General features: G+C 39.0%; 1 protein-coding gene across 2 annotated transcripts in view; it reads left to right on the top strand.

Annotated features, from left to right (window-relative positions):
* Window positions 1-1,945: 1,945 nt before the first annotated feature.
* The window catches only part of TMEM30A (transmembrane protein 30A), a 37,248-nt gene continuing 16,262 nt past the window's right edge, over window positions 1,946-22,931 (top strand). The window contains exon 1 of one of the 2 annotated variants that reach the window (XM_023754284.1): window positions 1,946-2,353. In XM_023754284.1, coding sequence (XP_023610052.1) covers window positions 2,117-2,353 — 237 coding nt within the window. In that variant the 5' untranslated portion in view covers window positions 1,946-2,116. The remainder of the gene's footprint in view (window positions 2,354-22,931) is intronic. The other variant, XM_006089337.3, reaches the window with a different exon arrangement.

The following is a 22,931-nucleotide window of genomic DNA, read 5'->3' as shown; positions in this document are numbered from 1 at the left end:
ATTATAGGGGTGCCAGAAGATGAGAGAGAGCAAGATATTGAAAACCTATTTGAAGAAATAATGGCAGAAAACTTCCCCTACCTGGTGAAAGGAATAGACTTCCAAGTCCAGGAAGCGCAGAGAACCCCAAACAAAAGGAACCCAAAGAGGACCACACCAAGACACATCATAATTAAAATGCCAAGAGCAAAAGACAAAGAGAATCCTAAAAGCAGCAAGAGAAAGAAAATCAGTTACCTACAAGGGAGTACCCATACGACTGTCAGCTGATTTCTCAACAGAAACTTTGCAGGCCAGAAGGGAGTGGCAAGAAATATTCAAAGTGATGAATACCAAGAACCTACAACCAAGACTACTTTATCCAGCAAAGCTATCATTCAGAAATGAAGGCCAGATAAAGAGCTTCACAGATAAGAAAAAGCTAAAGGAGTTCATCACCACCAAACCAGTATTATATGAAATGCTGAAAGGTATCCTTTAAGAAGAGGAAGAAGAAGAAAAAGGTAAAGATACAAATTATGAACAACAAATACACATCTATCAACAAGTGAATCTAAAATTCAAGTGAATAAATAATCTGATGAACAGTAAAAGAAAAAATGTATATGAAAACATAGATCAAAACAAAATGTATAGTCCTCCTACCTGGTACCAGTGCTAAGAATTTGAGAAATAATAGATATTATATAAGAGCAAAACCAGGTAAGTTATCTTCCATATAAATATTCGATTGGCTCACATCCTGAGACTTGTAGTCATTTTGAAAAAACATTTAATTGTAAATTATAAGCCCAAGCACTCCTTCCGTTTCCCTTTTCTTGAATTATCTTCCAAAAATATGACTGCAGACAAAGCCGTAAATAAACTCTGGGTATTTGTGTTCAGATGATGTGGCTTACTCTCTGGTCTGGATTTCAAAGATGCCAATGTAATGTGGATTGTATATAATTTTTAAAAGGATTTTACAAATTTATGGTTATTGCAGACATTTGGAAAATACAGAAAAAGTACAAAGAAGCAGAGAAAAAAAAATCCTCCATCCAGTCAATGGAGGTTACCATTATTTACTTTCCAGTTAGGCTTTATACTATATTACCTTGGTGTCAAGATTTAGTCACGTTATACACCATGAATATTTCTCCCTTTAAATAAATACTTGGCAGCTTTGAACTACCTAACATCTCATTTTGTAGTAATGCGATAATTTGTTGGCATCACGTGTAAAATAAAGAGCTACAGCTTATTATAAAAGACTTCTTAAATCCGAGCAAAAGAGAAACGCGGACACAGAGAAGATAGTGAAAAATAGCAAGACCATTAATAGAAAAAAAAGTGATCATAGCTCAAGTAGAGGCAAAATAATAGGGTTAATCACGTCACTTTAGGACAAAAGGGTCACCCAGCAAGCGTCTCACTTAAAGTTTTTATTTGCATTTCGAATGGAGATTTATTTTCATTAGAGAAACTCGAGGTTTTCTATATAAACATAAACAAATCCTCCAATCGTGTGGTCTCCTTTTAAATGCTCCGACTGCCTTCAGAGAGGGCTTGGAGAGAAATAAAACGTGTCCAGCACGAAAGCATTGGTCAGCAGCCCCGGGACTGCCCAGGGTGGTCCGCGCCGAGCGGAGCCAATCTGCGACCTACCAGGCCGTCGCCAAGACAACCAGAGGCGCGGGCAGGTGGGTGCGAACAGAACACTCAGCGAGGGAGCGAAGACGCGTCAATGGCCGCGCGCCCCGGCCTCGGCGCCCCCCAGGCCTGCGCATGCGCTGTGGTAATTCCCGCTCGGGGGCGGGGGGAGCTTTGGAACTCTCACTTTACCGTCACAGGGCAGATGAGCACGGTGCCTCCGCCCTCTCCCGCCCCTTTCTACCCTCCTCCCCTTTCCCCTCCCCTCGTCCCTCAGTCCTCTCCCTCCTTCCCCTCTCCCCCGCTGTCTGGAGTCCCCGGCGAACACCAGCTTCCGGCCAATGGCCGTCTGCGAAAGGGTGTCCCGCCTCTTCCGCTTTTACACAGGAGGTCGCAGCGGCGCCTGCGCGTCCACTGCCAGGGTCAGCAGGCCGATCCCCTGGGCGGAACACCAGCGCCTGGCGGAGCCGCGCCCGGGGGGTCCATGGCGATGAGCTATAACTCGAAGGATGAGGTGGACGGCGGGCCCCCGTGCGCTCCCGGGGGCGCCGCCAAGAACCGGAGGCCGGATAACACGGCCTTCAAACAGCAGCGCCTGCCGGCTTGGCAGCCCATCCTGACGGCTGGCACGGTGCTCCCTACCTTCTTCATCATCGGCCTCATCTTCATCCCCATTGGCATCGGCATCTTCGTCACCTCCAACAACATCCGCGAGATCGAGGTGAGGGAGCGCGCGGCGTGGGAGCGGGCGCCGCCTGGAGCGGGACCCTCGCGGCCTGCCCCCCGCTCTCCCCCGTCCCCGTCCCCCCGTCCCCGTCCTCAGCCCCCGGGAGGCGGACCCAGGCCTCGCCTCCCCGCACCTGCCCTCTCCTCTCCCTCGGGTTCTGGTCTCTCTCTCCGCGGCTTTCCGAATTCGCACTTTCGTCCGCGCTTCCTCTTGCGATTCACACCATTAGGGACGGAGTGAGCGTTTAGTGCAGAGGGTGGGGCAGAGGAAGAGCACCCCTTCCGTGCGCGGTTGATGTGGCTCCGTGAGGATGTTTATTTTTATTTTTATTCTTTTACCTCCAACGGAGGTTAAGAGCGAGAAAGGGGAGAGAGAGAGAGAAAGAAAACAAAGTTATATCCAGACATGACTCCGGGAGAACTGACGTAGCCAGAATGTCATTCCCTGCGTGGGAACTGTCAGAGATGATCACCTTGGCCATTGTTGGGCAGAGGACCGGAGTCAGGCATGAGGTCTTGGTGTTTGTTTGTTTTTTATCTAAAGAAGTTGTCGTGTGTTGCCAGGTCACAATTAGGACCGATGACCGACGTGTGCACAGGACCTTTTATTTTGAGCAAATTGATGCTTTTAGTCGTAGGGCACGATACAGGTAAAAGGTAACCTGAAACTTCAGTTCCGGTTGTGCTTTTAGGCTGTGTGTATTAATAATCATGCCCTACATCCGCCCTAGTTTTTGTTCTTCCTAGATTTTAAACTTAAAAAAAAAAAAAAAGAGTGAATGATCACAGAATAAGTGGTACGCTGACCGCTGAGTATTTCACTGCTCTAAGACATGATGGAGAAACTTGGGGAAGCATCTTGAATCGTCAGAGCAGCCATCATAGGCTGTGCGTCCAGCTGCAGTGAAGACAGGGTGACAGTAGAATATGTAATACTTCGTATAGGTGTCCGGTGTTAAACACCTGCTCGTCGTTTTCCTTGAATATCTGAGGGTATTTTTATCCGTTTGAAGGGGCAGTACCTGGCACCAACTAATCTGGATTTCTTCGTTCTATCAGGTTATATCATCTCCTTCCCCTCTATTTTATGCATGCGATTTAATGGGGCTTTCAGAGTCATTTTATTTCAACTACAGGAATAGGCATAAAAATACCTGTTTTCCAATTTAATTTACCTTACCTCTGAAAGCAAAATTGATATGTATTTTTAATTGTACAGTGTTTAATTGTACACTTCTAGGTTACTAACAATAATGAGAATAGTACCTATAGCATCGTTTTTAAATATTTTACTAAAAATTCAGTTTAGTAACTAGAGAGTCACAGTCTGTTTTTCCAGTATGCATTTTTATGTGTTTTATCATTTCTATCTCCCGAATAGTCCTTCAAATGTAGTACCTCTTGTTCTCCCAGCTGCACTAGGGATCAGACATACGAGTAGAGTGATGTATTGCAAGGACCGTGGGCTCTGTCTGGGCTGGGGTCAGGCAGAGCTGGGTTTAAATTCCATCTTAGTCACTAACTAGCTCAATTTCTTGGAAAACTTCATCTCTCTGAGCTTCAAGTTTCCTTATCTGTAAAATACATAAATAATGCCTATCTTTTAAAAATATGAGAATTAGAGTCTGTGTAGATAAGACCCTTGGTATTTATTAAGTTTGTATAATAAATAGCTACTATTATTATGATTCTTGATCAGTTGATAAATGGAGCCAGACAGGTTGACATTTGGTGGTAGGCTAGAAGAATATTGTAAAATTGAGGCTGAAACCCAAACCCAGATGTCTTTATTTCCATCCAACCTTAAGCTTCTGCACTACATTAGGATTCTTACTGCAGTGTTAGGAGGTAAGAAGAAAATAATTTAACATTAGATGTTTTATCATCTTATTTAAACTTCTTAAGATAATAATGAAAGTAGCAATAATTTGCAATTTTATGTGATCGGTATTTATTATCAAAACTCACCTTTGTTATTATATATTATACTATGAAAATAAATATTTAGCCCTAACTAGTTTGGCTCAATGGATAGAGCATCGGCCTGGGGACTCAAGGGTCCCAGGTTCAATTCCGTCAAGGGCATGTACCTTGGTTGCAGGCACATACCCAAGAGGGAGTGTGCAGGAGGCAGCTGATCGATGTTTCTCTCTCATAGATGTTTCTAACTCTCTATCCCTCTCCCTTCCTCTCTGAAAGAAATCAATAAAAATATATTTTTAAAAAAAGAAAATAAATATTTACTTTCTTTAAAACTTTTGGGTTTTGAAATGAAATAAGGCTCTTCACCTTTACACTAAGTAGTTGGTGACATGGAAATTTCTTAAATAATTCTTCTGTATATACTACTGATTCAAGTGGCTTGAAGAGTCTACTGCAGCTTGGTCTAGTTAAAAGGATACTGAAGTTAAAAGTCAAGGCATTAGAGTTGAAGTTCCACCTCTGTTAGTGACCCTAAGCATATTTTTCAGTCTCAAATTTTTTACTTGAAGAACCAGAAGATTCAGACTTGATGATTTCTAAGGTGATGTTTAATTCTAAAATTGTATGACTTCCAACTTTAATGTGATTTTTAAAAAAATGCATATCCAAATTGCATCTCCTTTGGATCTAGAGGAAATGAAAAGTAGAACTGATTAGGAATTTTGTAACCAACACTGACATAAATTGTGGGAATAGAATCAATTTTCTTTTTTTAATTTGGCTGTTAAATATGTAGAAAATTGGTTCTGAATTGAGCCTGGAGTTTATTATGAGAAAAACCTAGGGAGCTTTCCCAAAACACACATGCTTGCTTCAGCCTACTCTCCACCCTTTACCAGATACTAGTTTAGTTTAAAATATGCTGAGGGTTATTTAAAGTAAAGGAGCAATGAAAATTTCTTGCCAACATTTACTTTCATACTATAAGTTGCTCACGCCTCTTATTCCTCATCTTTTAAAAAATGTTAAGAACATTTGTTTTTGTGTCAAATTACTAGGCCCAAGGAGCTTTGCCAATAGTTCTATTGTAATATAGCTTAAAGTGCTAAGATTAAAAATCCAAACTTTTTAAGTGTAAAAATCAGTGGGTCTTTATGATAATTCCAGAAATGTTATACTAAAAATTACTATTGTTGTAAAGCACATTGGACTCACCTGACAAAGATGTAAAAAAGGTGTTTTTAATTTAATGCTTATATTTGGCAATATATCTTCCTCCCACCCCCATTAGGTTCATATATCTTGTTTAGTTGGTTTTTAGATTTTCTGTAATAAAATGAAAACTGAGGTTGTTAATTTTATCATTCATAGGAAAATATTTAATGTCTCACTCAATACTAAGGTTTAATATATACATGTATGTGCATATATAAATATATTTTATTAATCCTCACCTGAGGATATTTTTTCCATTGATTTTTAGAGAGAGAGGGAGAGAGAGAGAGAGATACATCTATTGATTGCCTCCCACATGCATCCCGACTGGGGCTGGGATTGAACTCAAGACCAGGGCCCACGCTCTAACCACTGAGCACACCATCTAGGGCTATCTTCATATGTTATTAGCAGCAATGAATAAATATTTCCTTTAATTTGGCAATTGTAGGAGTCAGGCACATTTTTCTACCTCAAAGATAATGTGTTTCTAATCTAAGGCTCTTCTTGGTGAGGCTGAGATATTTGAATAGAGCTAACTTGAAAAAAATAGTGAGTATTCTGAACTTTTACAAAGGCATTTGTCAGTGTGAAGTTATGTAGTTTAATGGTTAGAATTGGATGAGGACATTATTCAGAATAATATTCAGAGTAAATTAAAAAACTAAACATTAACTTTAAATTAATATTGCCAAAAGTGTTCATGATACATTTTCATTAAATTGTAGTGGATTAGCACCCCCTCCCCTGGTTGATAGAAAACTCCAAATCTTGTTTTTGTCACTTTATGTTTAATCCTATTTATTTTATTTCCCTTGTTTTTGATAAAAATACAGTTTGATTTATTGTTTTTACTCCTGTGCAACTTGGATTCTTAGATTCCAAGATTTTTAAGAGGATTAAAGTCCTTTTCTGCATTGAGTATAAATTGCTTTGTAGATTGTTAAACAATATAAGCACTTTATGATAAGAAGTTTAAAGATTTTAATATTCATATGACTTGCAGTTGCTTAGAAGCCGACTCTTGGAAATTAAGAGGTTTGGGGTTAGTGTTTTTAATTTGTTACTCAAGTAACACTAGTACTTAGATCAAGGCATGACAAAGTAAATATGGCCAGCCAAACCGGTTTGTGAGGCCCAGGAACTGAGAATGGTTTTACAGATGAACATATACCATTGATTTGATGATAGAGAACATTAAGTTTAAACACCCAATTATATGAAATGTTTCCCTCCACCCCCAAATAATTCCATTCTTAATAATAGACTTGTGTTACCAGAAAATTGTACACAATTGTTATTATATTTTGAATGTCAATAATAAAAATTAGTGCAAATTTGTTTTCTCTTTTGGTATAGAAGAGTCTGTATAATATTCTCGGTCTTGCCTCTTGGTTTGCAAAGCCTAAAATACTTTCTGGCCCTTTACAAACAATACTTTCCTGCCCTTATCGTCAAGTTTTAAAGAAATATACCGACAAATTTAGCATTTGTTACAAAAATATCAGTATTTAATTATACTTTCTAATCCTCAGTAATCTTTTAGTTAGGTATAATGATCCCTGACAATTGCTTGTATTCTTCCTTCTTTGTACAAATTTAAATACCTTAGCTAAATTTACCATTAATCTTGGCTCAGGTAATATCCTTCTCCTTTTCGTTGTCACAGTCAGATAAAGTTTAAGCAACTAAAGAAAATTGCTTTTGAAAGTTTTACTTAGGTTACCTTTTGCATTCGTTAGAGTCTCTAAAAAGGACCCCTGACAAATTCCTGAGTGTCGACTGATCAGTTCAAAGGGGCACTTAAAATGCCATTTTTAACATAATCTAATACTTAAAATGATTTATCTTGTTACTCAGCATTTTGTTGAGTGATCTGTTTAGGTCTTTTATTGATTTCCTTTAAGACAAATTGACATTCAAAACTGGAAGTTTTCCAGTCCTTGGACAGTGTGAAAATTGCATGTCCTTCAAATTCCTCCTTTCCCACTGCATTAAATTCTGTCTGTTCTTAGGAATAGGTTAGGAGTAGGATGTATTTTTAGGATTACCAAGAAGAGATGACAGTTTGATTTAGGGAAACAATCACAATGGTAGCAAAACAAATCTGAGAAATACGATAACTTAAATTGATCTATTTATCTACCTCTGTTGTTCTGTTTTGCCTCTGGTTCTTTGTGTTTTGTAGTTAAGCTGATGGGCAGGTTTCCAACTTATTGTAATCTGCACTGTACCATGTATGCTTTTGACATTTAATAAATAAGAAAACTGTAGTTCCTCTCCCACTTGGTAGCCTCTTTCTCGGATAAGTTATGAACTATTATCTTTAGTACAAACTATTTTTTCTCCCTATCTTTATTGAGGTATACTTGACAAATAAATTGTATATATTTAATAAGTTTATTGTGATGGTTTGATATACATATAAATTATGAAATCTCCTTAGTCAAGCTAATGAACATATCCATTACCTTCTATAGTTGCCGTGTGTGTGTGTGTGTGTGTGTGTGTGTGTGTGTGTGTTTTGAAAACACTTAAGCTCTATCCTCTTGTCAAAAAGACAAGAAATAATAAGTGTTGGTGAGAGTGTGGAGAAAAGGGCACCCTTGTAGAATGTAAATTGGTACAGCCATTACGGAAAACAATATGGAAGTTCCTCAAAAAATTAAAAACTAAAACTACCATATGATCCAGAAATCCAAAGGATTTTATATACTATGTATATATCAAAGGGAGAGAAAACTTTGTTTTTATACCCAACAGATTTTATTACAACCTGGATATTAGGTTAGGTTAGGCTACCCTTGAATTTTAGCTGATGAAGGAGGGCATAGTAAATGATAGAAAAAGTTTGTGGACAGGGCCTCTTTTTTATTTTTTCACACAGAGAGCCCTTAAGGAGCCTGTAATCTTTTTTAAGAATTTTTTTCTTTTTAATCCTCACCTGAGGACATGATTTTATTGAATTAAGGGGGGGGGGGGTGGCGAGAGGAGAGAGAGAGAGAGAGAGAGAGAGAGAGAGAGAGAGATGATGTGAGAGTGAAACATGGATTGGTTATCTCCCACACTTGCCCTGACTGGGAATTGAACCCACGACTTTTCGGTGCATGGGATAACACTCAACCAACTGAGTCACACTGACCAGGACAGAGCCTGGAATCTTTTGAAGGAGATGAGACAGACATATAAAAGGAAAACTAAGTATTGCTGGAAGAGTGGCACAGACAGAAAATGCCTTAGTAGTTTAAAGGAAGACAAGATCACATCTGTCTTTAATAACCCTGGAAAACTTTGTAACTTTGTGTTGGAAATGGGCTTTGAGCTGGAACTTGCAGGGTAAGTAAATAGCAGTTGTAAAGGGGAGGTTGTATTCATTTCAAGAAGGAGATTAATATGAGCAAAGTTGTAGTGACAGGAAATCAAAAGGTATATAGAGAAAATAAGGGTAAGGGCCAATCAGCTGGTGCCATGTTGTAGATAGACTTGTATTTGATAGTGAATGTATTAAACTGGGAAAATAGCATGAGGGACACAATGTGTATCAGTTAAGACTGGGTTCAGCAATGAGTAAAATTTTCATTCTTATGTGAAATCTCTTAGAAATGCAGTCCCTGGCTAGTATGGAGGCTGTTTTACTGAATCCACACTCTCTAGTTTATTGCTCTGTCAGTCTTAGGGTTTGGCTCCAATGCTCACAGTTCAGAATGGAGGCTAGAGTTCTAGTTGTCACATCCTTTTCCAGGTAGTAGTGTGGAAGAAGGGATGAAGAACAAAGGAATAAAGGACTTTTAAAGTCCATCCATGGTGAAGTTTTAGCAGAGGTTTTGTGTTATTTTTCCATTTGGTGATGATATAAATTGGTTTGAGAAGTAATGAGATAGAAAAAACGTTAAAAAATAAATTAGTTCTTCATTTATACTTTGTGGGTCTTCAAATTGAACAATTACGCCTGAAATATTTATATAATTCTCTAACACTGGTAACATGTCATTTTCTGCCCATTCTTTAGAATCACTTTCACTGTCAGATACTATCATATTTCTCTTTTGCCTTCGCGATGGTCTAATGCTAGACTCATTACTATGTTCTGACAAAATACTATCTTCCAACTGACTGCCAAAGCCACTCAGCCAATCAGACAAAGTGTCTGCATATAATTCGCTCAAATGTTCTTCTCTGCTGCAATGCCTTTTTAAAAAATCTTTTGCCAGAATAAAAGATGAATGGAAAGAATTAGATGTATTGCTTGTCACATCTCTGGAAATACTGACCGATGAGTTGAGAAAAAGACAGAAGTTAACTTGTGACCGGTCAGTAACATTTGGACGCGGAAACACAAGTATACTTGTGACCAGTCAGCGGGTGTTAGTAACAAAGCCACACTAGCTATAAGAGAGGCTGAGAAAAGGGGTCTTTAGATAGTAATTGAGTTTTATACTGTGGACGAAAGGTGGCACAAGTTGGGGTGAGGGGTCGTTAACAGTCTGTAACACAGGGCTATATTTGGGAAGATTTGTCTGGTGATACTATGTTATGTTAGCTGGATGGGAGCTGAGTCATCTAGATGTCAGAGTCTAGTAGTTTAGACACTGAATAATGGTTACATTTTTATATTGATTATAGTATTGAGTTTAACTTGATTTCATGGTAAAAGCCAATATGTGTTGTGTGGTATACGAAAAGCAAATCAGGTATAGGACTTTGACGTTAAGACTTAAAAAAAGTTATAGAAGGAATATGCTCTCTTATTTTCTTCAGCCTGTCTTTTTCTTTCTTTGTTCAGCATATAAATGCATTCTAATTTCTTCTCTTAAACATGGCCCTGGCTAGTGTGGCTCAATTGGTTAGGCGTCATGTCATGCACTGAAAGGTTTCCGGTTTAATTCCTGGTCAGATCTCATGCCAGGGTTGCAGACTTGATCCCTAGAAAGGGTATGTGGGAGGCAGCTGATTGCTGTTTCTCTCTCTTCCTTTTCCTACCTCTCTAAAAAATAAAAAAAGAGAAAATATCCTATCTTGATTCAATTTAATAATAAAAATGTAATAATGACCCATATTATTTGAGTCTGCTAAGAATTTTACATGTCATTTGATACAGGGACACTTATAAGGGTAATGTTGCTATTCTCTGCATTTTATTTTTAGAGGTTGGATGTTGAATCTGAGAATAAGTCATTTGCTTAGTCACAGCTGGGATTCAAATCCTAGCACTCTGACCTCTTGTTTTGTTTCCTCTAGGTGCTGGTCTATATTCTCTTTATTCACACAATCTCTTTTAAAAAGAAATATGTGCACACTTATTGATAACTAGAGGCCCAGTGCACGAAGTTCGTGCACGGTGGTGGTGGTGGTGGTGGTGGTGGTGGTGGTGGTGGGGGTGTCCTTCATTCAGCCCATCCTGCGTCCTCTCGCAATCCAGGATCCCTTAGGTAGGGTCCCTAGGCTTAGCCGGCTATCAGGGCCTATTGGGGCTTTCCTTCCCCTGGCTGCCGGCAGCTGGCCCTGCTGCTGCCTCTGCTTGCCATCTGTGTGGCGCTCCTCCTCCTCCCCTGCCACTGGTCGCCTCCCTCTGTGGGCGACAGGTGTGGGGTGCGATCCCTTGGCTGGCCTGGGCATCCCTCTGTGGGGCAATTGCTGGCCGGCCCCGCACACCTGGGCCTGCTTCTTTGGGGTGATTGCAGAGCTCCCTCCTTTCCCAATCGATTGCCCCAACAGCTGGTGGCCTGGACCTCCCTCCTTAGGGCAATCAATTGCAGAGCCCCCCCCTCCCCCCATCGATCACCCTGCAGAGTGTGGCCTGGGCCTTCCTCTGCAGGGCAATTGTGGGGTGATGGCAGGGCGCCCCCAACCAATCACATCACACCCTCCTTGGCTGGCCTGGCACCAGTGCGTATCACATATCATAGGTAATTGTTCGAATGGTCGTTCTGCTATTCGGTTGTTAAGTTGATTTGCATAATGTGCTTTTATTATTATAGTTGTTCATTCCCAGCTCCCATGAACTCATTCCTTAATCCACTGTATCTGAAGTATGTTAGATGGTGAAGAGTGCTATGAAGAAAAATGAAGGGGAGTAGGAATGGTTGAAGAATCGTTGACAATTTTGAGTAGTCAAGGAATGCCTCAGTAAAATGGTATTTGTGTAAAGGTCTAAAAAAGATGAGGGAATGAACCATATTGATATCTGACGGAAGAATGTTTCAGACAGAAGAAATAAGAGCAAAAGTACTTAGTAGGATGTTTGAGGAACAACGAAGTCATTGGCTGGAGCAGAATGAGAAGTGGGGGAGGATAGTAGAAGATGAGGCTAGAGTGGTAAAGTAGTGGAGTGCACATCACATGGGTCGTTATAGGGATTTTGGCTTCTACAGGCAGTGTAATGCGAAGCAATTGGAAAGTTTCACACAGGTAGGTGACATGATCTTACTACTTAAGATTAAAAGAGTTACCCTGTCAATGATATGGAGAATATTATCTGGGGAATAAGTAGAAGCAGGGAAACCAGTTAAGGGGCTATTAATAATAATTCAAGTAGAATGAAGATAACTAAGATATTTTGGTCTGCATTGGAAAGATGGAGTTGTAGTTTATCAAGGTAAGAAAGTCTGTAGAAGAAGTTTTGGTGTGATAGTAGGGGGCTAGGGCATGAGGAGCTGAATAAAGAGGGTTTTTTTGGTTTGATTTTTGACTTGCTACGATGAGACAACTTTTAGATAACCAGGCTGGAATTAATGAGTAGGCAATTGAATACATGAGTCTAGATTTAGGGGGAAGGTTGAGACTGGGGTTACACATTTGAGGGCAAATCAGCATAGATATATAAAGACATAAGATGGAATGAGATCAAGAGAGTGATTATGGCTCTGAGTCACTCTGTTGAAGCGGTTAGGGAGATAAAGAGGAACTAGCAAAGGAAACTGAAAAGCAGCAGCCAAGGAGGCAGGGGAAAAGCAAAGAGTGTAGTGTCCAGGAAACCTGTTTCAAGGAAGAGGGTGTGAACAAACATGCCTAATGCTGCTGATGATAGTTATAGAAACAGGACTGTTAACGTAAAAAAAACCATTGAAACCTGTAAAGAATTTTTGTGAGTTTATTTGAGCCAAACTGTCGACATATGCCGGGAAGCAGAACCTCAACGAATTGAGATAGTGCTCCGGAGAATGGCGGGGTTACATTTGTATTTATACATTTCAATCAAAGGAGGAACATAGGTGGGTTACATGAAATTCATTGGTGATAGATTAAGGAGGAGGGATAAAGCAAAGCAGGGAAACCCCTGGGATTGGATAAAAAGTAAAATGATGGACACATACTTAGGTGGGTGCAGGAACAATTAACATGATGATGAAGGAATTTGTGGTATCTGTCCTGGGACCCAGCACACCTGGTTGTGCCCCAGGGGCTCCAGATAAAGGGAAGTCACAAGTTACCCAGACATTTCAAGGGTATGTTATCATAGATGCAAAAAGACAGATAGGCTCAGTTAAGGTAAAGGTTGACCTTGTCAGTGAAGATTCTGGCCTAGGACGTAACTGCCCACCATAACTGCTTTTAGTTAAAGTTTAATTTCAGACCATCCTTTGTGGTTACTTTAGGTCTCCGAGTTTGCAAGACCGCCATGCAGGCCTCCCCTGAGCCTGTCAGGTCAGCATGTGGCCCCTTTCGTCCACAGGACTGAGAGCTGATCTTTGAGTTAGCAACATGAAGAGCTCTGGTAACCTGTCTTACAGTGAATGGCATTACCATCTATGTGTTTTTTTAAGCTAGAAACCCTGGAAATCAACTTAAACTGATTTGTCCTCATCTCACCTCTAGGCATTAAGTTTTGTGAATTCTTTCTTTATATTTTTTTTGAATCTGTCTCTTTCCCATTCCCTCTGCCCTTTTCTAAGTTTATGTTCTCAACATTTCTCACGTGGATTATTGCAGTAGCATTTTGTTTTCTTTGCTTCTAGTCTGGCATTTTCTTAAGTCTTTCTGCACTTTACTGCCAGAGTAATCTTTTAAACGTTATTTTTAAAAATTGATTTTAGAGAGAGAATAACATCAATGTGAGAGAGAAACACTGATCCGCTGCCTCTGGCATGCACCCCCACCAGGCATCGAATTAGGATCAAACCTGGCCAGGAATTGAACCCACCACCTTTTCGTGTAAGGCAAGCATGTCAAACTCAAAGGCTAACACAGACCAAATAAACAAGGTTTAAGTTTATGTGGGCCACAAAAAAACAAAGGCTTCAATTTTCATAGAAATGTAGGTTTATTTTAATAGAGACATGCTGAATACAAAGGGCTGAAATAAGTGAGTAATCGTTAACATAAAAAATAGAATATTTTAATAAAAATTAATATTTTTTCTTATACATTAATTTACAAGACACTGAATAACTGTACAAATTAATAAGCATAACACAAATAAACCTATTTTTCTTGTTCTTCGAAAGCGAAATATTTACTGTTGCACACACCAAACAAATAAGTCCAAGACTAATGACATGGCAATTGGCTGTTAAAAGATTCGCTGCTAGTATTAGTGGAGAGAAATGGTGCGCCTGCATATAAGGTGGGTAAGGGAAATGAATGCAACACGATTATAGTAATCAGTCATTAGCGAATGTTGTAGTTCGTTATTAATAATTATGTATGACAGGATATTGCAAAAATTAAGTTATGAAATTTTTATTAAAACGTTTCTTACATACTGTTATATTGGCTGGGCTGCAAAAATACTCCTTGTGGGCCACATACGGCCCGCAGGCTGCGAGTTTGACATGCTTGGTATAAGGGATGACTCTCTAACCCAACCGGCCACACTGACCAGGGCCAAAGTGATCTTTTTAAAAGGCTAATTGGAATATTTCATTCTCTTCATTAATATTTTTCTTTTTTTTTTTTTTTAAATATATTCCATTGACCTTTTACAGAGAGGAAGAGAGAGGGATAGAGAGTTAGAAACATCGATGAGAGAGAAACATCGATCAGCTGCCTCCTGCACACTCCCCACTGAGGATGTGCCCGCAACCAAGGTACATGCCCTTGACCGGAATCGAACCTGGGACCCTTGAGTCCACAGGCTGACGCTCTATCCACTGAGCCAAACCGGTCAGGGCCATTAATATTTTTCTTGTGGCTCCCTCTAGCATTCAGGATAATGTTTAGATCCTTAATGTAAAATATAATTTTCTTAATGCTAGGCTACTTTCTACTTCTCCAGCCTCATATACCATTCCCCTACCCTTTGCTCTAGCAGTAGCAAACTATTTTAGTTTCTGGGATGTATCATGCTGCTAGATCTACCTGAAATGTCCTTCCTTTTCTTATTCTACCATGTTTTTTCAGATTTCATTCCTGTCAACACTATAGAAAGTTTTCCTTGATTTCTCCCTTTCCCCACCTGATACATATGCTTCTTTCAGGTTTTAGAAGTACTAGCTTATGACCTGTCATAGCATTATCAAATTATATTCTGTAGCCCTAGCTGGTTTGGCTCAGTGGATAGATCACCGGCCCGTGGACTGAAGGGGGTCCCAGCTTCAATTCTGATCGTAGGACACATACTTCAGTTGCAGGCTTGATCCCTGGCCGTGGTTGGGGCTCATGTGGGAGGCAACAATTCAATGTCTCTCACATCGATGTTTCTCTATCTCTCCTCTCCCTTCTACTCTTTTCTAAAAATCAATGGGAAAATATCCTCAGGTGAAAAAAAAAAAGCAGTCCTAAAAAAAAATTATATTCTGTAATTATTGATTAACATGACTTTCTATTCCACTAGTCTCTAAAGTCTTTTGTGGTACAAACAATACATTTTTCTATTATGTCTTCTCATCCTATATATAGCACAATGCTTGGCATCTAATAGGAACTAAGGTGTTTGAATGAATAGATTAAATAATGAAGTTCAATTGTTATAATCCAATTTTAAAACAATATATTGAGAGTTTAATCATCTGATTGGTATTATGGGTTTGAAGGAGTTATTGAAATTAGCCAAGGAAAATGTTATATACTACAAGATCAAACTTATATAAACAGTGATATCCGTCTGTATCTAAAGGCAAAACAAATTTAGTAAACAGGTTGATCGGCAAATGTTGCAGCAAAGGAAGGGGTACATGATTTTTAAAAATGGCATAAAATACTTCACCCCCCACCTCCCAAATTTTTGGAAGCTTATTTTAGAAGGAAGTACTGTTATATCCTTATTAGTTCTCAAAAATTGGAAACTGTGGACCAACCATCAATTATATAGATTTGTAGTTTAATTTCTAAAATAAATTAAAATGTAAGAATGGTTATGTGATATTATAGCATCTAATAGCATTGTTTATCAATATACTGAGTAAGTTGGCTGTTGTTCAAAGCTCTCAGGTCTCACATTATGTGTGATAATATTTAGTTATGAAAAAATTTTAGAAATTTTTACTTGACTTTTAAAAAGATATAGTGTATTTTTTTCTTTTACCTTTTAAAAAACTGGCATGAGGGTCTCAAAGTTTTATCTCTAGTGAAAGCAATGAGAGTCAAATTCAAAGATGCTAAGTATATTGCTAAGGAAGAATTGGTAGAAGTTGGGGACTGCAACATTATGCCAAATATGCCAGGATGTTGAGCTAGGATGCTTGGGACAATGGTGGTACCATTTACAGGTTTCAAAAGACCACAGTTGGGTGTGAGATTAAGGGATTCAAAGAACCATCATTATTTATTTTTTTTAAGTCAAGTTTTTAGTGAAGCATAACCAAAAAAGATTGACAAATCATGTATGCATGGCTTAATTTTTCAGAAGATCACCATGATTTGAAATAGAGTTTCAGTTGGGAAGGAAGAAGTGCAACCAAGTGAATATACCTAGGAATATAAAAATGGGGCTGATGGGTGAAGTAAGACCAGTGACAGTGTAGAGAGGGTAGTGTAATGGAGGACACGTGATACGAGGCAGCATGAGGCTATCGTCAGAAAGTAGCACTAGGTAAAAGGCACTAATATTTGAACATCATTTATATAACTATATTAATACAATGTTTTTTAATAGAAAAGACCATCTATTGCCTCAAAATAGAAAGCCCTTTATGTATATTAATTGCTTATCAAGCCACCTTGTCATATAAGATAGAGCATAATTAGGAAAGCCCTTTTCATAAGGTCTGTCCTAGGCAGTTTTTATAACTTGATATTTTAATGAGACTTTTAAGGGGTAAATTAAAACTTCATGTTAGAATTTATTTTGTTTGTAGAAATGAGTTAAATGCTATATATAACAGCTTTGTGTATGAAAATTTGTATTATAAAATTCTAAATTTAAGGTGGTCCTGGGATAACATTTACTTATGACAAAGTTGTTATTTTTAAATCTATATTTTAGATGAAAAATAACATTTGGTAATATTGTTTAAAACATCAGCATATTAACAATTGGTGCCAATTTTATTTTAAAATATATTGTTTTTTAAATTGACTTCCATATTCCTAAATTATTGTATAATGTTAATATAATATTAAAGATTATGGGAAGTATGGAAAGAATAGCAGCTTTGGAGCTGGACAGGATACCATTCTATCATGTGATATATTGAATTGTATCTCCCTCCCTCCAGAAGATATGTTGAGATCCCAATTCCTAGTTCCTGTGAATGTGATTTTATTTGGAAGTAGAGTCATTGCAGATGTAGTCAAGTTAAGTTAAGGTCATTTGGGTGGGCTCCTAACCAATATGACTGGAGTTTTTGTAGGAAGATACAGACACTCATAGAGGGAAGAAGATGTGAAGACAGACATCATGTAACGACAAAGGCAGAGGTGGAGCAGTGCAGCTGCAAGCCAAGGAATGCCAAGGAAGAGGCAAGGAAGGATTCTGCCAAGAGTCACAGGGGGATGTAGCCATGCTGACACTTTGAATTCAGACTTTTAGCCTCCAACCATGAGATAATAAATTTCTCTTGTTCTAAGACATCCAGTCTGTGGTCATTTGTTAAGGCAACTCTAGGAAATGGACATAGTCATATACCAGGTGTTTGGTTTTTGGTCCTTTAACCTCTGAATCTCAATTTCCTTTACGTAACAGATTAAGAACAGTTCTGGCATGGAGTAGACATTTGGGAAATAATACATAGCTTTGCTATTGCTGTTCTTTCTTCAAAGATAATTTACATTTACAAGTGTAAAATTGAGTCTTCCATAGAATTAGAAGTAAAAACCTTGTCTATGCTTCCCATTCACAGTCTCTAACTTACATAAGCATACAACAGGTTTCATATGGCCCACAGAATTTTACTAGGAGATAAAGGATTAAATTTGTTTTGTACCTGTAAATTTAGAACTTAGCTGTTGATTTTGTAAAACTAATTTTCAAAAATAAAATAACCCGGAGTGACTCAGTTTTTTTTAAGTTTTTAAAAAAATATATTTTATTGATTTTTACAGAGAGGAAGGGAGAAGGATAGAGAGTTAGAAACATCGATGAGAGAGAAACATCGATCAGCTGCCTCCTGCACACCCCACACTGGGGATGTGCCCGCAACCAAGGTACATGCCCTTGACTGGAATCGAACCTGGGACCTTTCAGTCCGCAGGCTGACGCTCTATCCACTGAGCCAAACCAGTCAGGGCCCAGAATGACTCAGTTTTAAAAAATTCATTCAACTGCTAAGTTTGAAGAGGGTCTAAATAATTTAAATATGGATTTACTTTCTCCACCCCCTTTATCTGGTAAGTATTTTTGAGGGGAAGTTTTTTACATTAATGTATTACCTATTTAATAAAAAGGACGCATTTAAAATACTTTTTAAAATGTTGTTCAGCACTCCAGGGTACCCTGCTGCCTCATTGTGCCCCTGTTACATATATTTCCTCTGACTCTCATAATCCATATTCACCTTCTTTCCTATGAGGGCCTGAGTTATACAAATGACTTATTTTACAATTACAGTCACCTCTGTGGAAAACTTTAGTGCTATCCCTTATTTTTGAGCCATGGATAGGAAGCAGTGTAACTTGCTTTACTTCCTCTGAAGCAAGAATGTGGACAATTGCTCAGCCTCTACAGACTTCTCTTTTTTGCTTGCTGCAGGGGTATCACACCACTGGCACTAATAGGACTCATAAAACTGAAGAATCTGCTCCTATCGCCTAGAGCAGGGGTAATGCCATGCCCATCCTATTCCCTAGCTGATGTCTGCCCTACCTAATGTCAATTGAATGAATTTCCTTGTTGCTACTAGTGTTGCTGTACCTCAGTGTCCGAGCTAAGGAGCTATCTCTTGAAGCTTTCAATGCTGCCATTACTAAGAATTCTAGAATAGGGTTGGAATGGCCCTCTCCATAGCTCTATACACATTTTGTCCCCTGGGCTAAAAAGCCACCCTGTTTTAGTTTATTGTGGCTCAAAGTTACGAAACCTACCTCTTTGGAATGTGAATTATCTCAATCAAGACTCTGCAGGCTCATGAGAAACTTTTACCTCTCCCTTAAGGACTTTATTTTTTTTTATTTTTATTTTTTTAATATATTTTATTGATTTTTTACAGAGAGGAAGGGAGAGAGATAGAGAGTTAGAAACATCGATGAGAGAGAAACATCGATCAGCTGCCTCCTGCACATCTCCTACTGGGGATATGCCCGCAACGAAGGTACATGCCCTTGACCGGAATCGAACCTGGGAACCTTCAGTCCGCAGGCCGACGCTCTATCCACTGAGCCAAACCGGTTTCGGCTCCCTTAAGGACTTTAAATTAGGGTCTTGTCTATAATAAGAGTTACAACCAGAAATAACTTTATGACCTAGCTATATGGCCGGGTAAACTTCTAATTACTGAACATCTTCTGTTCTTATTGTCCTACAGTGACCTCCTTTCCCTCTGAAGCCCCTAGGTGATTCTTAGCTCAGAATGTCCTATGTCCCTCATTTTCCCTCTCTTTCCTGGAACCTCTCATGTATGTGGGGTTCACATGTGTAGGTATGTATTAAATTTATGTGTTTTTTTTTCCTCTTTTTAATCTATCTCATGTTTATTTAATTATTAGACTAGCCGAAAGAACTTAGGGGGGTAAAATTTCCTCCTCCTCTACAGTATTAAGGAATGATTACTTCATGATGGGGCATTAAGGAAGAAATGAAAGTTCCATTTCCTAGACTTTTTAAATCTGTTCTCACACAAATATTTGGTTATGTTAGCCTCCTTAGAAATCTCTCAAGCTTCTTAATTTCCTGCAGGACATTTTTAACACTCAGGGTGACTGAGCTTTCAGAAACTTTGTTGTCAGAAGCAGTAACCAACTCTGGATAGCTTACACAGGAAATGAATTTTTTAGAGGGAAATTGGGTAGGTCACACATAAAATGGATAGGAAGTCGAGAGGCGCATGTTTGGAGACAGAAAAGAAAGTTTGGAAGCAGAAACAGTGACTTAAAGCTATAGCGGCTGCTGAGTTCTCCCAGCTACTGCTGTGGCTACTAATCTAATCACACCCACTCTGGTCTGTCTCCCAAGATTTAGTGATTTATATGGAGACTCAGTCATCTAGACTCAATTGAATTGCTCCAGATTTTATGCTTTTGTACTCGCTGCCTGGGGCTAGGGAGAAGGAGGACTCATTTACCCCTTTGGCTTCTGTGGTGGGAGATTGAGTCCTGTCTCCCTATAAAACTCTCAAAATGGAGAATTCCACAATACTTGGGACAGAGTTGCAATGCTGGGCAGTTTCATAACAACAAAAACAAATCATAATTATATTTCAATGATTTTTCTTCATTCTTATAATCTGAAGGTCTTGAGTTTGTATATTAGAAAGAATGTTTTATGTCCATTGTGTGAGAGAGCATAATATGGTGCCAGGAGTATAGATTTTTGAGAAAGGCTGAGCTGGGTTCAAATACCTTCTCCTAATTATTAGCTAGATGGATCTTGGGAAAATTGCTACACCTTCCTAAGTGGCAGTTTCCTACATATATATATATATATATATATATATATATATATATATATATATATGGCTAAGTGTCCATCTGACCGGTAGCTATGACCCGCACTGACCACCAGGGGACCCTCTTGCAATCCGGGAACCCCTCAGGGGATGTCGGAGAGCTGGTTTTGGCCCAATCCCTGCAGGCTAGGCCGAGGGACTCCACCTGCTGGAGGGATCCCGCTCACTCCGCTGACGCCCTTCAAGCCACAGCACCACCCCAGGTGCGGCTGGCCAGGGAGGGACTGTGGGAGGTTGGATTCAGGGGGTGTCCAGTCCCTCCCCACTGGCCACCTTCTAATTAATTTCCTTTCAATGTGCATGAATCCGTGCACCAGGACACTAGTTCTAAAATAAGGAAAGTGAAAACAAACTTTGCAAGGACTATTGTATTTTTTAATGAGATGATATGTATTAAGTGCTTATAATATCTGGCCCTTAATTAATAGTCTGTAAACAGTAGTCAAACACTGTGTGTCATATGGCTCTAGTTTATCTTCTTAACCTGGTTTCATTTCCTTGTCTCATGAAAATTCTCCACAAATCTAAAGTATTTATGCTCATAGTCCTTAAAGGTACCTGTGCTCTCTACCTTCTTGCTACTTCATATGCCCCCTCTTTTTTTATGGCTCATTTAAAATCCTCTTTTCTTCTTAGTTTAATATACTGGTCTGTCTAGTACGAACTGTCTTCTTTACCATTCAGTTTGGCACTTTGCATTTATAGTAGTTATTTCATGTGCTATCTTTGATAAAGATAGTCTTCTAGAAGGCAAAGGGGACTCACTGTTCTTGGGAAAAATAGTTTAGTAGAAGAGCATTGGGCCTGGAGTCAGTGATCCTTGGTTGTAGCCTAGTAGCAGCTATTGCTATTCTGCTGGAATAGCTAATTACATCACACTCACACTATTTTTTTAAAAATATATTTTATTGATTTTTTACAGAGAGGAAGGGAGAGGGATAGAGAGTTAGAAACATCGATGAGAGAGAAACATCGATCAGCTGCCTCCTGCACACCCCCTACTGGGGATGTGCCCACAACCAAGATACATGCCCTTGACCGGAATCGAACCTGTGGGACCTTTCGGTCCACAGGCCGATTCTATCCACTGAGCCAAACCAGTTACGGCTTATTTTTTTTTTTTTAATCAGATGGTTGTTTGGCCACACTGTAGTATTCTCTACAGAACAAACTTTCTTGTTTTTTGCAATATGGATATACTTGAGTATTTTCCAAATCTTTAAGTGTTAGTCTTGTTTTGCTTACCATTATTCCTTCTCTGTTCATTTCTTTGTTCTTGCCATTTACTATAAGCAGTCAGGTGAAACCAAGCTATTCCTTCAACACTTTGCTGAGAAGAAGTCTCCTTACTCAATAAAATTTCAGTTTTGTTCCCTACAAATTCCACAGAATGCTAGAACATAACCAGTGTTTTCTTTTTGCCACTTTATAACAAGGATCATCTTTTTTCCATTGTCCAATAACATGTTCCTCATTTCCATCTGAAACCTCACCAGAATGGCCTTTACCATCTATATTTCTACAAGTATTCTGTTCAATATTGTTTATATATTCCTGTTACAACAGCACCCCACTTTTTGGTACCAAATCTGTCTTAGCTTGGGCTACTTTAAAAATATATCACAGACTGGGTGGCTTCAACAGGCATTTATTTCTCAGTCTTGGAGGCTGGGAAGTGCAGGATCAAAGTGTGGGCAGATTCACTTCCTGGTGAGGACCCTCTTTCTTGACTTGTATATGGCTATTTTCTCACTTTGTCTCTTCCTGTTGGGATCAGCAATGAGTGAGATTCTCTCTTCTCCTGGCTCCATTTTCAATGAAGTTTCTGTTTATTAATTTTTACAGTATTCTTCAGTAGTTGAATGGGTAAATAATCTGGTACATCCAGGAAATGGAATAATGTTCAATGCTAAAAATTAATATGCTATTAAACCATGAAAAGACATGGAGGAACCTTAAATATATATATTTAGTGAAAGGCCAATTCGAAAAGGCTACATACTGTATAATTCCAACTATCTTACATTCTGAAAAAGGCAAAACTATGGAAATATTAAAAAGATCAGTGGCAGCTCCTCGGGTTAACAGGATGAATTAGACAGAGTACAGGGGATTTTTAAGGCAGTAAAAACTATTATGTATGATACTCTGATGGTGCATACCTGTCATTATACATTTGTCAAAATCCATAGAATGTAGAACATCAAGAGTGAATTTTAGTGTAACCTATGGCCTTTGAGTTATGATGTATCAATGTAGGGTCCTTAATTGTAAAAAATGTTTCACTCTGGTGGAGCATATTGCTCGTTGGGGCTGTGTGTGCTGTGTGTGTGTGTGTGTGTGTGTGTGTGTGTGTGTGTGGCGAGGGAGGGGGCGCAGAAAGTATATGAGAACGCTGTACTTTCCATTCAATTTTGCTGTGAACCTAAAACTGCTCTAAAAACATAAAATCTACTT

The sequence above is a fragment of the Myotis lucifugus genome, unplaced genomic scaffold, assembly GCF_000147115.1.
Source record: "Myotis lucifugus unplaced genomic scaffold, Myoluc2.0 scaffold_59, whole genome shotgun sequence".
Lineage (NCBI taxonomy): Eukaryota > Metazoa > Chordata > Mammalia > Chiroptera > Vespertilionidae > Myotis > Myotis lucifugus.
Note: the sequence above shows the minus strand (reverse complement) of the source record. Positions and strands in the feature narration are given on the sequence as shown.